A 15,200-nucleotide genomic window follows, 5' to 3' on the forward strand; every position below is an offset into this window, starting at 1 on the left:
CAAAGATTTCATGGAGAAAAAAACAGGTAAGCAGTTTGAAAGAGAGTCTGAATTCCTGTATTCTAATCTGAACTAGATCCACGGATATCAACTCAACATGTTTTCTATATCTACATCCTGCAGAGTATCGAGGATGAAAGAGAATGTTAAACAGAATAGAAAACAAAGAGAAAGCATAGGCAAAATCAAAGTCAAGGTGGCCAACACACGGAAACAGGCTCTGCAGGAACAATTTGATGAGTGGATTCTAGACCCTAAAGGAATGATTCCTGTGTCAGTGGTAAGAAAATGGGGGGTATATGTGAAAGGTAGGTGGGATAACTGGTAAGAGGACAGTTGCTAGAATACTGAGTAGCATACTGGAAGCCTCCCTTGAAATTTTCAGTACTGCTGAGCTAAGTCTTGACTTGTCTGGTCCATGAGAGTTGATACCTTCAATTTCTCTTGAGCATTAAAAAAAAAAAAAATTCTAGCTAGATTTCTAAAATCTTGACTCTAGCTAAGGCTCCCAAACTTGTCATTATAAACAGACATATATTTCATTTGTGTGTTTGTTGTGTGTGTATGTATGTGTGACTACTTCTGTGAGACCTGTGAGACTGTCACTTAGCTCTAGAGAACAACTGTACTCTGAGAGTTAAATGGTTTTCTTAGGTGTATATGGATTTGGAAATACTTTTTCATTAGATACAATGCTAATCATATTTTCAGTTTAAAGTGAATGATTAAAAAGATACCAGGGAAGACAAGCCACAGACTGGGAGAAAATATTCACAGAAGACATACCTCTTTGGGTGTGGTGGCTCACACCTATAATCCCAGTACTTTTGGAGGCCAAGGTAGGAAGACTGCTTGGGGCCAGGAATTCAAGACCAGCCTAGGGTCTTGAATAGGGAGACCCTCTTTTTACAAAAAATTTAAAAACTAGCCAGGCTGTGGTTCCAGCTTCTTGGGTGGCTGAGGTGGGAGGATTACTCGAGTCCAGGAGGTTGAAGCTACAGTGCAGAGACCCCTAATATAAACTATGGACTTTGAGTGATAATGACATGTCAATGTAGATTTATTGACTGTAACAAATGTGTCACTCTGGTGCAGGATATTAATAATAGTATACAGCTGTGTATGTGTATAGAGTGTGTGTGTGTGCACCCACATGCACGCGCACACACAGCGGGGGAGCTCTTTGTACTTACTTTCTGCTCAGTTTTCCTGTGCACTTAAAACTTCTCTAAAAAATAAAATGTTTTAAAAATGGACCAAGAAGAACTCTGAAGTTTTATCTTTAGTAATTGAAGAATGAAGAAGTATAAAGGATTCTTTGGATGGCCAAAGTGCTTGCCAAAAGTGCCTTAGCTCCATCATGCCAGGTCTGAGAGTGGCTAGAAATATCCCCTGTAGGAGGCAAAATGGGGTCACTGTCAGATCTCAGTCCTAATCACACAAAAAGGTTGGGAATCATTGAGAATATATATGTAAAATAACTTTTTATACCCTTAAGAGGACACTTCAAAAACTGTGCGGAAAAATTGAATTAAAAGATAATAAAAAATATAAACTTCATATGTCAACATAAGCTTCATCAGGCTGGGTGCCATGGCTCAGGCCTGTAATCCCAGCACTTTAGGAGGCTGAGAAAGGAGGATCACTTTTGCCCAGGAGTGTGAGACCAGCCTGGCCAACATGGCAAAACCCCATCTCAAATATTAGGTTGGTGCAAAAGTAATTGTGGTTTTTGCCATTACTTTTTAAATGGCAAATAAATAAATAAAAAGTGTCTCCATCAAGTTTGAGACACTTGTAAGTGATAATACCAGCCATTTAGTCCATCCCTAAAGAACTGAGGGTCCTGGGAGTTTAACCATTTCAATGCAGTCTTTTTTTGAATTATTAACTGAAGAAAAATAGGAGTCCTTTAACGATTTTTTTTAAGATTAGAAAATAAAGAGTCAGAAGGGGCTAAATCAGGACTGTAAGGTGGATTCCTAATGATTTCTCATTGAAACTCTCACAGAATTGTTCTTGTTTTGTTAGTGGAGACAGGTGTTGCCATTTTGTCCAGGCTCGCACAAACTCATAGTTCTTCTGCCTCAGCCTCCTGAGTAGCTGGGATTACAGGTGTGTGCCACTCTGCCCAGCTTGCCCTTGTTTGATGAGAAGAATGAGCAACAGCATTGTTGTGGTGGAGGAGGACTCTCTGGTGACGCTTTCCCAGACATTTTTTTTTGCTAAAGCTTTAGCTAGCGTTTCTCAGAACATTCTCATAGTAAACAGATGTTATTGTTCTTTGGTCTGCCAGAAAGTTAACAAGCAAAATGCCTTAAGCATCCCCAAAACTGTTGCTTTGACCTTTTCTTGATCAGTCTGCTTTTGCTTTGAGAGGACCACTTCCACCTCTTGGTAACCAATCATTGCTTTGATTGTGCTTTGTCTTCAGGATCACACGGGTAAAGCCGTGCTTCATCTCCTGTTACCATTCTTTGAAGAAATGCTTCAGGATCTTGATCCCACTTGTTTAAAATTTCCATCTGAAGCTCTGCTCTTATCTGCACCTGATCTGGGTGCAATGGTTTTGGCACCCATTGACTAGAAATTTTTTCAACTTTAATTTTTCAGTCAGAATTGTGTAAGCAGAGCCAATTGAGATGTCTATGTGTTGCCTATTACTTCTGCTGTTAATTTTTAGTCCTCTTCAATAAGGGCATGAGCAAGATGATTTTATTTCCTTGAATATTGGTGTGGATGGTCTGCACCATGGGCTTTATCTTCAACATAATTTTATCCTTTCTTAACATGAATTATCCATTTGTAAACTGCTGATTTCTTTGGAGCATTGTCCCCCTAAACACTTGATAAAACGCCAGTGATTTCACAATCCTTTCAGCCAAGCTTCACCATAAATTTAATGTTTTTGCTTCAATTTAAGCAGAATTCGTGTTGCTCTGATAGGGGCTTTCTTCAAACTGATGTCTTATCCTTTTTAGTTATTCAAGCTAGATCTTGTTTAGACATAACAAGTTACTACAAGTTTATTTTGGTGCAAAATTTTGAAATCCATGCATAGTTTTTTCATAATACACATTTTCCATGAACTTTTTGAAGACCTCTTGTAGAAATTGCATGTGACTTATTGCTATTTCTGTCCTTGAGTTGGAAAGATCACCCAAGACTAAAATAGAAAGACTATAGATGGCTTTTAGTCTAAAATAACAAATATGTGATAACTGAGGAGTAGCATATGGTTTCTTTATTTTTTTTTTCTCTTTTGATTTGCAGATTCAGAATGCTCTTCATGAATTCTTTCAAAATCCAGATTTCAAGCTTGGTAAGTCTGCCTATTACTCTGATATTTTTATTTTTATCTTTTTTTTGGGTGGGGGACACTGAATTCAGAGGTAGAGTCAAAGCAATTAGGCTCTTCCATGCTTTCCAGATAGAGAATGTATAAAAGGAGAAAAGCAATCTGTGATTCTCAATCCTTTTAGTCTGGTGTCCATTTTATTACCAGTACTCTCCAATACTCTCTTATTATACTATGACATTCCTAGAAAATATTTCTTACATACACAAAATTTTAAAAGAAAAATATTATGTCATAACTGTGATATAAAGGAGAAATATAAGGAAAGGCATAAGAAAATGATAGGCACTGGTCAGGCACGGTCACTCATGCTAAGATTCACCAGAGTTGAACACTGCCTCCTAAATTCCTTAGTTTGAATTTCCTTGACTCTACCCACTCTTATAGCCTACACCTTAGCTATAACCCTTCTGGGGTCATTCTCTGTTTCTCAAATGTTGTTCCTTGAGTTCTCTTTTCATGTTACATAAATTTCCCTGGGTAATCTCATCCAGTTCTGTTACTATAGATATTAGGCTTAAGACTTCTTCAGAGGTCAGGTGTAGTGGCTCACGCCTGTAATCCCAGCACTTTGGAAGGTAGGCAGATCATTTGAGATTAGGAGTTTGAGACCAGACTGGCCAACATAGTGAAAGCCCAGACTCTACTATAATACAAAAATTAGCTGGGATGGTGGCAGGTGCCTATAATCTCAACTACTCTGGAGGCTAAGGCAGGAGAATTGCTTGAACCCAGGAGGCAGAGGTTGCAGTGAGCCAAGATCATGCCACTGCACTCCAGCCTGGTGACAGAGGGAGATTCCCTCTAAAAAATAAAGAAAATTATATGCACTATATTTCAGTATATAAATGCTTTGTTACAACTTCACTAGAAGACATAATGGAGTAGTTAGACATTTCTACCTAATTATAATGAACTTTCAGATTTAAGAAAAGTAAAACTGTATACAATTTACTATTTTATTTGTATTTGACATTATGGTAGAGGGCAAAATGAATATCTATACATAGAATTTCAAGAAATGCAGACTGACACAGGTGTGTTGTATTAGAATTCAGATACAATTTATATTACTTCCTACTACACAATTTCTGAAATGGTGAACAACTCTTGATAAAGTTGTAGAATTAAACAAAGTATAATTCCCCCTCAAATTTTCATGGAAGTTACATTCTTGGAAAATTCCACAGCAAAATTATATTCTTCATTTATATGTAAAATAGAGTTGGGTTCTAGGTTCAAAATTATTATAAGCAGGTTTTTCATCTACTTGAATGTCCTGCAGGAGGGGGAACATCTTTATTGTGCAGGAATTACAGGAGTTCTGCCTCTGCTCCTATTCCTCATCATTGTGGTAATAAAAACTCACCCACAAATTTCCATCATGCTCCCTGGGAGGAAAGGAGGACAGTACCACTCTTATGGAGATTCGCAGATTTTGATGCTTGTGTTTTCAGAAAGATTTCCCTATATTATGAAATTTGGTAAAAAAAAAAAAAAAAAAAAAAAAAACTCTCTTTTCCCATAGGAACTAGAGTTTGGGTCCTGAGATTTACATAATTTATATCCAATAGATTTTTTTTCCATTTACTTTTTTGACTACTTTTGTTACATTGATGATACATTGTCTGAAGTCTGTTGTCACTTTTAAAAATAAAATACGCTTCCCATCTTCCTGATCACTGATCTCCAAACATGATTTGGGCCTTACTGACAACCTTTTCTCCTTCTACTTGGTCTCACATAATCCAAAACCTGTAAGTCTTCAGTCAGCTCATCCTTCACTCTTGTTTCAAAAAATCATTGAAATAACTTCATGTATTTTCAAATGAAGGTACAGAAGGAGTGAGTTAAGAGAATTCAGTTTAGGATCCTGATGAAATTACAGAAATTACAGAGCATTCCAATTGACAGTGGCTGTTTCTTCTCTCACCTCCTATACTACAGTATTTATTTTTTGTACCATTCATTTGGTCAATAATCATTGAGCCTTCACTTAGTTGAAGATACTGTAATGAGGTAGAGAATGCAAAGAGGACTGACAAGACATGTTTCCTGCCCTTAAGTTGCTCAAACTCCAGTGAGAGACAGACACATATATTTAATAGCAACTGTTACTGCTAGAAACCAGTCTGGTTTGCATGATCATCTGAAGCTTGGGGGAAGGTCTGGGATGGAAATGTCAGCATCTAATGCATAAGCTTATATGAAAATTTATATAGTCCTCCTGTGGCCACAATAACTGATATCTCATAATTCGCACTTACAAAATTCAAGAGTGATTGAAAAGTCTTTTCTATGCTCTTGTGCCAGCCAATGATAGACAGGAAGAGTTACTATTAGAAGTAGGAGAGGAAACCAGTGTGTAGTTCTTTCATCATGAGCTTTCATGTATTTTTCTCTTGGCAAGATCTGTAAGGATTACATAAATTGTGTATCAAATGAAGGTTTAAAAATCTTTAACTAACTGTCACATTCATCATTATTGATCACGCTAATTTATAAAACTCTTTTTTCTTGGTTTTTGTGATATCATTCTCTCGATTTTTTCTTCTATTTTTTATCACCTTTTAGTGTTTTTGTTTCTTTACTCTTCTTTTGCTTACACCTTAAATTTTGTTTTCCAGAGTTTCCTTTTAAGCTTTCTTATCACTATACACACTATGAACATTCTTATTCAAGTTCACGACTGCAGTTGATGACTCCCAATCTATATACACATTACAAAATTTCCCTGAGCCCCAGGTCCTATTTGAAAAAAAGCTACTATGAGTGGCAAATGAAAAAGTAAGTGGTACATCAAAATGATCATATTTACATATAGAAAAACAAAAGGTACATGTATATATACACATTTATATACATATGGAAATGCATAGAAAGGTTGCTGGAAGGATGATAAACTGTTGACAGTGGTTTCATCTGAGGCAGAGAGGAATGAGAGTGCTAATGAGAGGTAGAGAAAAAAGAAGATATTCATGTTTTGTTGCTTATATTTTTGTATGATTTGAATTTGTTAACTGAAAGAACATTTTTATGTAGTATTTAAGAAACATTAAAGACAAAATAAAGTTTCTAAAAAGAAAGTTTGCAGAAATGTTTTCAGACCTGCTAGCATAAATGCTGGTATAAACCAAAACAGATGTTTTTGTAGTCTTTTATACTATTGATGTGCATACTTATTTCTGCTTTATCCCAATCTAGACATTGAAAATATAGGCTCGTTTTTTAGTATTTGGTTTGTGTGCTAAGCCAGGAAAAGTAATAATTTTGTAGTATTTGGTATGTTACCCAACTATATGTCATTCACTTTATTGTAATTATGGGTAGACATTAGCTTATAAATAGTTTTATATTCTTTTAAAGCACTATAGTATAAATATCAAATATGTATTACAACCAAACTAACTAGCAAAAATCTTCATTCCATAAATAGAATCACACTGCAAACAATTGGATATTACTGACTCAACAGAAGCAAGATTGAACAAAATGGAATTTATAGAAGTAAGAAGTTATATTATTTAGTATTTGAAATGAATTATTTTGCCAGTTTAAATTGTCTGTTGGTGGCTGTCACACATTATTAAATTAGTATTAAATGAAAGCACAAAACTTATTTTATACATTCTAAAATATATACTTCAAAATATTTCATCTCCTCTGAAATTAGGTTACATCTTACAATTTCTTTCAATCAGTATCATTCATGATGTGAAAGTATAAAAACTTCCACTGACACCTTCTGGTAAGATCAAGAAAAAACAGCCTCTTATATTCAATGAAAGCTGGTTATTCAAACAATAATGAGATCTAAAACTTACAAAAACTTTCCTATGGGCCAGGCGTCATATATGAACTTGGGTAACCCTCTCAGCAACCCTCTCAGTTCCTCCACTTTTACAGATGGAGACACCAAGATGTAGAAAGGTGAAATAACTTGTGCACTATTTCACAGTTAGTAAACCCAGGGAAATTTGTATTCAGTCAGTTGGTTTCAAAGTCTACATAATATTGCATATGAAAAAGTATGATTCTATTGTAATAGAATAAGTGAAATAAGCAGTTTAATGGTACCAGAGTCCTAAGTCTTCCACAGCCTGCTTTAATATTTTTCATGTTTCCCTTGTTTCATGTTTCATGTTTCCCATTTCCCCTTGTTTTTCTCTGATGAGTTCCAGAGTCAAGATAACTTTCTGTTTCTTTTTTCATACACCTTTGCACCATTGAAGGTGATTATGCACTATATACAGTTTCAAAGTTCTGTATGAAGGATTTCTGGAATTCTTTTCAAAACGATTATTGTATAGATAAGAATTTGACAAATTCTACCTCAGTTATATTCTAACTGTGTTTTCTTAGATTATATGTTTTTCTATTTGTCATCCATTACTCACAAGGCCAAACTAGTGGCCAGAGTTGTTTATATCTCCCCTGTGATTGACAACCCATAGTATGAACCACCTCCTTACTAATTCTCACACACTGAGCTAATATTTCTACTGCTCTAAATCAACCCAGGACCAGTACCAGACAACCAGAAATAGCCCTTGTGCCTCAGGGTCTGCCAGAATTATTCAAACCAGCCAATCCTTAACTGTTTAACCTGTCCTGGCTTGCATTTCCTGTGGAAATCCCAGGAAGGATTCTGGCTTAGGCTATCCCTTTGCTCCTTTCAGTTCTGCCTCCTGACCCAAACCTGGTGCTTCCCCTGTGGCCCTGCATGGTGTGGCATGCTTCCTTCACTTGGAAGTCTTAAGTAATAAAAATCTTCTTTCAGTGGCATTAGCCACTCCATGTTATCATAAATTAAAATTAAAATTCCATGGATACAAATGAGACAAGCTACTGGAAGAAAAATACATAGAGGAACAAACAATAGTATTAAAATGGTTCATGAAAAGTCAAAGCTTTACCTCTTTAATATAGTAATAAACATAACTTACATTTCTTTGCAAGGCACTGATGTTCAGTGCACTTGCCTATTTGTCTTATATTAGTTTCCCTTAAAGTGGACAAGTTAGAACATTTTCCTATTTTTTTTTAATTATTAAAGTAGGCCAGATGTGGTGGCTCATGCCAACGACTAGGGAGGCTGAGGCAAGAGAATTGCATGAGGACAGGAGTTTGGAATCAAACTGGGCAAAACAGCAAGACCCTCATCTCTGAAAACAATTATAAAATATATTAATTTTATGATATGTGAATTATAGTGCCATAAAAAGTAATATAGGTTCATTATAGAAATTTAAAGACATGAAAATGTAAAGAAGTAAAAAAATTTTAAATCCACAATTTACCACCAATAAAAGCCACTGTTAGCACTATATTTTTCTTTGTATAATAATAATAGCTAATGCTTTTTACCACTTTTTATGTGACATATTGTGTACTAAGGTTATTAGATGTACTTTCTTGTGTAATCCCCACAACAACTCAGTTATTATTATCTTCATTCTGCAAATGAGACCTAAAAAGATGAACACTTTCCTTGAGATCACAGAGCACATATGTGACAAAGCAAGACTAGACCCAGGTCACTCTGACTTCAAAGCTTATCATGGTCTTGACCCTTGTACTTGATAGTGTCTATTATATTTATAGTGAGACATGTAAGGTTTTAGTTTTAATTTTGTGGGCTTTTTCATATAGATTTTTGGTCATGCCTAATATACTGTATATCTACTTTTTTCACTTAATATCATCCTTGATCATTTCTCTATGTCAATAAATATTCTTTAAAACATGTTCTAAAATTTTTTCATTTTGAAATAATTATAGATTTACAAGAAGTTGCAAAGATAGTACAGAGAGGTCCCACATGCCCTTTATCCAGTTTCCCTAAAGGTTATATTTTACATGACTTTAGCATAAGATTAAAACCAGAAAATTAACATTGATATAATGTATGTGTATAGTATTATGTTATTTTAGCACATGTAGATTTCTGTTACCACCACCAAAATTAAGATACAAAACTATTTCAGTACCACAAAAGTCTCCTAGGTCTACTGGTAATGACATTTCGCCAGTTCAGGGGAAATGTAGAAACCTTACCTTCCTTTAAGTTGTTTTCCACTTTGCCACTTACAACATCATTGTCTGAAATATTTCCCATACATACATCACATCAGGTACTGTTAAACATAATTTAACTTCAACTGTTAAACATAATTTAGAAAACTCAAGACGAGAAGAAAAGTCTGTTGTATTTACCTGTGTTTTTTGCTTTTTTCATTGTCCTTCCCTCCTGATATTTCAAGATTCCTTCTTTTATGCATTCTATTTAGAGAATTTCCTCTAGCCATTCTTTTAGAGCAGATCTAGAGATGACAAATTCTATCAGTTTTACATTGTCAGAGAATATCTTTATTTTCCCTTTATTCCTGAATAATAATTTCACTGGATATAGAATTCTTGATTAAAAGGTTTTTTATTTTAGCCCTTGAAAATGTTCTTTCACTTCCTTCTGACCTTCATGATTGATGATAAAAAATTCACTTCATTCTTAATTTTCCTCAGTAGATAAGGTGTTGTTTTTCTCTTGTTGGTTTGTATTTAGTGTTCTGAACTCTGAAAGACATGAATGTTAGATCTTTTATTATAGTCCTACAGATTGCTGAGACTCTGAGACTGTTACTTCTTTTTTCTTCTTTTTTTTCAGTCTGTTTTTTCCTCTGTTGTTCAGACTGGGTAAATTCTATAATTTAGAATTCAGTCTGTTTTTTCCTCTGTTGTTCAGACTGGGTAAATTCTACTGTTCTGTCTTCAAGTCCATTGATTCCTTCCTCTGTCTCCTCCACTCTGATGCTAAGCCCATACATTGAGCTTTTTATTTCAGTAGTTTTTGTTGTGGTTCTTTCTGAAACAGGGTCTTACTCTGTTACCCAGGCTGGAGTGCAATGGCATGATCACAGTTCACTACAGCTTCAACCTCCCAGGCCCAAGCCATCCTCCCACTTTAGCCTCCCAAGTAGCTGGGACCACAGTCATGCACCACCATATGGGGATAAATTTTATTTTTGTAGAAACAGGTTCTCTCTGTGTTGCCCAGGATAGCCAACTCAAGAGATTCTCCCACCTCAGCCTCCCAAAGTGCTAGGATTACAGGCATGAACCACTATGCCCGGCCTTGTTGTTTTTTAAGAAATAGTGTCTTGGAGAGGGGAGAAAAAGAAAAGAAAAAAAAAAAAAGAGAGATGTGATCCTCCCACTTTAGTCTTCTGAGTTGCATTTTTCAAAATTTTTGTTTTTTTAATGTCTTTTATGTCTTTGCTAGACTTTTAAGTTTTTAATTTATTTTAAGCATGTTCATAATTGCTTGTTGAATTATTTTTATAGTGGCTGCTTTAAAATCCTTTTCAGATAATTCCAACAGCTGCGTCATTTCAGTGTTGGCATCTGCTGATTGAATTTTCTCATTCAAGTTGAGATTTTCCTAGTTCCTCATACAATATGTGATCTTCTATTTTGTCTTGGACATTTTGGGTATAATGCTATTGATGTAGGATTTTTTGCTCCTTAGTTAAGCCAAAAACCAGGTTCTTGTCTGACAACTGGGAAAAATTAGGCACACGGACACATTGAAGGGTGAAGATGTATTTATTAGGTGAAAAGAAAGCTCTCTGCAAAGAAAGAGAGGGTCCATCAACAGATTCTCACCTCACAGACTGAATGCCAGGTCAGTACACAGGAGCTAAAGAGGTCCAGCTCCTCCTGCTGCATAAGGCATGAATTCCTGGTGGCTCTGCCCCATTCTTTCAATGTGCGTGTAGGCCCCCAGTCTGTTGCAAGCATGCCCAGGCAAGACTCTGTGCAAGGTTTCCTTATCTGCTCCTGCATCTATCACTATGAGACTCTGAATCTTATTTGCATCTTGTTTTAAAAAGCTTCCTCTGATACCATGCTGGTACAAGAAGGGGAGTGCCACCTCTCTACTGCCAGGTAGGCATAAAGATCCAAGTTGCCCATTCAATCTACTTTGACACTTTGGAGGCAGGGGCAAGGTGCCTTGTTACTGCTCAGTGGACGTGAAAGTTTCTGATTTCTCAGAAGGTTAGATAACAACTTAGTTTTAGTTTAGTGATATGGAACCTCAGCCTGAGTTACTCCATTTTGATATTTAGTCTGGTCTGTTGGGCCTGGTTCAGGAGCTTAGTCCAAAACAACTGCCTTCTATAATTTTTATTCAAACAACCCTCACCAGATGCTAACTCTGTGGGCACCTTGATTTGGACTTTCCAGCCTTCAGAACTGTAAGAAAATAAATCTCTGTTGTTTAAGTCACCCAGTCTTTGGTATTTTGTTATACCTAAGCCTGAGCTGAGACACAGTTTCAGTAATTTCCTTAGATTCCCAGAAATGGAAGAAGTATGTCAAAGAATAAATATTTGAAGTTTTAGCATCTATTTGTCAAATTGTGCTCTTGGTTATACTGATACATTCTCCTCAGCAACACATGATGGCTCTCAAAGCACCATATTATCACCAACAGTAGGTTATACTCAATAGAGTATAAGAAATCTCTGTTGTGAGGCTGAGGCAGGATTGCATGAGCCCAGGAGTTCAAGGCTGCAGTGAGCTATAATCACACCACTGCACTCCAACCCATCTCAAAAAAAAAAATGTAATTCAATGGCATTTTGTTTTTTAACTCTTATCTTTGTGATTTCTGGTGAGATTAAAAGTTATTTTAAAATTTCTTCTTATGTAAATCATCCATTCAGATCCTTTGGTCATCTTACCTGATGATCTGATGTTTATTTTTTCTTATGGAGTTGTAAATGTTCATTATATATTAAAGAATTATCATTTATGATCACAAATTGCATATATTTTTAAACTAAAAATAAAATCCTAAGCCTTCTGATGACTGAACAGACCCCATCTTAGCCAAGGGAACCCTAGAAAAACCTTAAAAAACTGAATTCCCTGCCATGACAGGAAGGGAGGTCAGACATGCCTCATTATATCCCTTCCCCTTTGGAGTTTAGGCCCAATAACTGACCATCATTAATGTTAAAATACGGCTCCTAAGACTGACAAAACAGACTCTTTGCCAATAAGATACCAAGTTATAAACAAGACCTAAGGTCATGCCAGGTAAGAGTTAAGTCAAACCTGTAGGCCATCAGTCTTGCCACATAGCATCCTTAACTTAAAACATTCCTTTCTGCTGACTCCAAGTTTTAGACAGAGCCTTACTCCTTTAAACAATTGCAAATTAAATAATCTCCGAATCCACCTATAACCTGCAAACCCGTGCTTCAAGATATCCCATCTTTTGAGGCCTAACCAATGTATACCTTCCATGTATTGATTTAGGTCTTTGCATGTAAATTCTGCCTCCCAAAAATATATAAAACCAAACTAATCTGACTGCCTTAGGACCACTTAAGGCTTCTTGGGTTTGTGTGTTCCTCAGACTGTGGTCACTCATATTATCTCAGAATAAACTTCTTTAAAATATTTTATAGAGTGGTTTTTCTGTTAACATGTTTTTCAACTTTTCTCAATTGTTTAAAAATTTTGGTGGTTTCTAATTTATAGAAAATTTAAAAAATTTTATGTAAACAAATCTATGGATTATTTTTGCAGTTTATTTTGTTTTTTTTTTTGACAGTTTCTTTCTTGTTGCCCAGGCTAATGGCACATTCTCGGCTCACCGCAAACCCCACCTCCCAGGTTCAAGTGATTCTCCTCTCTCAGCCTCCCAAGTAGCTGGGATTACAGGCATGCGCCACCACGCCTGGCTAATTTTTTGTATTTTTAGTAGAGATGGGGTTTCTCCATGTTGGTCAGAGTGGTCTCGAACTCCCAACCTCAGGTGACCAGCCTGCCTGTGCCTCCCAAAGTGCTGGGATTGCAAGTGTGAGCCACTGCCTCCGGCCTGGAGGTCTTTTTTATTGCTCCTATGCTTAGAAGGTTCTCTTCTTCCCCAAATCAGTTAAATATTCACCTATATTTTCATTTTCCCTAAAATGACTAGCAAAGCATATCACTATGGTTATTAAACAAACCTTTCTTTTATAAGTAGCTAATCTTCCAAATAAAATTTTTTCTACATTACTACTTTCCTTCTTTCCAATGGAAAATAAAAATAGAACATCTTACAAAATTTGAATTACTGAGATTTTATCTTTATTTTTTTGAGACAGAGTCACTCAGGATGGAGTGCATTGGCACAATTTTGGCTCACTGCAGCCTCAACCTCCTGGGCTCCAGTGATCCTCCCACATCAGCCTCCCAAGTAGAGGGGGACTGCAGGCACGTGCCACTTTGCCTGGCTAATTTTGTTTATTTTTGTGGACATGAGTCTCCCTGTGTTGCCCGGGCTAGTCTCAAACTCCTGGATTCAAGTGATCCTTCCACCTGTGCCTCCCAAAGTGCTGGGATTACAGGTGTGAGCTACTGTGCCCGGCTGAATGAGAGATTTTTTTAGTGCCCATGTAAATTTAATTTTTACAGAAAGAAAAGTATAGCATGAATTTTTTTCAAGAATGTATATATTTTAATACACTACCTATTGTCCTATTGCTATAAGAAAAATCAAAACCAGAAGGATGGAAAACAGTCTTTTTGTTTGTTTGTTTTTTGCTTTTAATAAACTCAGCTGCAAATAGCATACAAAATATTAGGTAGAATTTTTTCAGTCATCTCAAGATTTATTAGAGGACGGAATGGGTAGACAAGTAGTGGATAAATTAGAAGTGGTAAGAAAACCCTACTTGCATGTGTTCTCTTTTTACTTTGTCTGCTGTTGATGAAACTGTCATCTCTCCATTATCTTTTCATATTTATTGAGAAAGGCAATTTAATCTGCCAGACTGAAATGAAAAGATAAATCCTAGTATGACTTCTTATTCTTGTTCAATTGGGAATAAATTTATTCCAGAGTCTTATTTTACTCATAAATTGCTAAAGTAACATCATTGGAATAAATTTTTTTAAATTAGACGAACTATTATAATTGTTATTATTATTATTATTTTGAGACAGAGTTTCGCTCTGTCACCCAGGCTGGAGTGCAGTGACACAATCTCGACTCACTGCAACCACTGCCTCCCAGGTTCAAACGATTCTCTTGCCTCAGCCTCCTGTGTGGCTGGGATTACAGGCATGTGCCACCATGCCCAGCTATTTTTTTGTATTTTTAGTAGAGACGGACAGGGTTTCACCATGTTGACCAGACTGGTCTTGAACATCTGACCTTGTGATCTGCCCGCCTCGGCCTCCCAAAGTACTGGGATTACAGGCATGAGCCACCACGCCCAGCAATTGTTTTTTTCTTAAAGTTTACTCCCTAAAACTGGAAAGCTAATTTTCTGCCCACAGGCTGTTTGAACACACCATTTCTTCAATGATAGATAACAAATATAACCTGTGTACTTCAATATTCTGTACTCCTTGTTTGCACTCCTTGTATACTACCAAGGCTTACAAATATCATTTGGAATACCTAAGATAGATAGTTTCCAAACATAGTTTTCTTCTTATTGCCCTTATATCACCCAGTTCATCAACTCTTCAATATGTCTACAATTAATAAGTATGAATCCCATTGGCTCAGAGGTATAGAATCTTACAGTAGCTATTAAATGTGATATTTACCACATTCTCAGCATTAAGTCAGAAAGGAAAATCCCAGAAGTCATTACATTGGGACTTAGCACATAGAGATAACTTGACTAAGTATAGTTTGAATGTTTAACAGCTCACAGAGATAACTGAAGGATAACGGTAATTATATTCTTAAGCAATCATTCCTTGGAAGGATATGAAAACACAGAGGCTCCCATCTATTTTCACCTTTTCCTGTTTTTATAAGAGATATTGGCAAACT

The 15,200-nt window shown here is 36.2% G+C and overlaps 1 protein-coding gene across 1 annotated transcript in view; it reads left to right on the top strand.

Moving 5' to 3' along the window:
* Nucleotides 1–15,200, top strand: part of EFCAB5 (EF-hand calcium binding domain 5) — a 143,570-nt gene that overhangs the window by 63,351 nt on the left and 65,019 nt on the right. The window contains exons 5-7 of the mRNA XM_021669777.2: nucleotides 124–280; nucleotides 3,274–3,322; nucleotides 6,795–6,865. Of these exons, the coding sequence (XP_021525452.2) occupies nucleotides 124–280; nucleotides 3,274–3,322; nucleotides 6,795–6,865 (277 nt within the window). The remainder of the gene's footprint in view (nucleotides 1–123; nucleotides 281–3,273; nucleotides 3,323–6,794; nucleotides 6,866–15,200) is intronic.

Source organism: Aotus nancymaae, unplaced genomic scaffold (assembly GCF_030222135.1).
Source record: "Aotus nancymaae isolate 86718 unplaced genomic scaffold, 86718_ANA_hifiasm-v0.15.2.pri h1tg000072l, whole genome shotgun sequence".
Lineage (NCBI taxonomy): Eukaryota > Metazoa > Chordata > Mammalia > Primates > Aotidae > Aotus > Aotus nancymaae.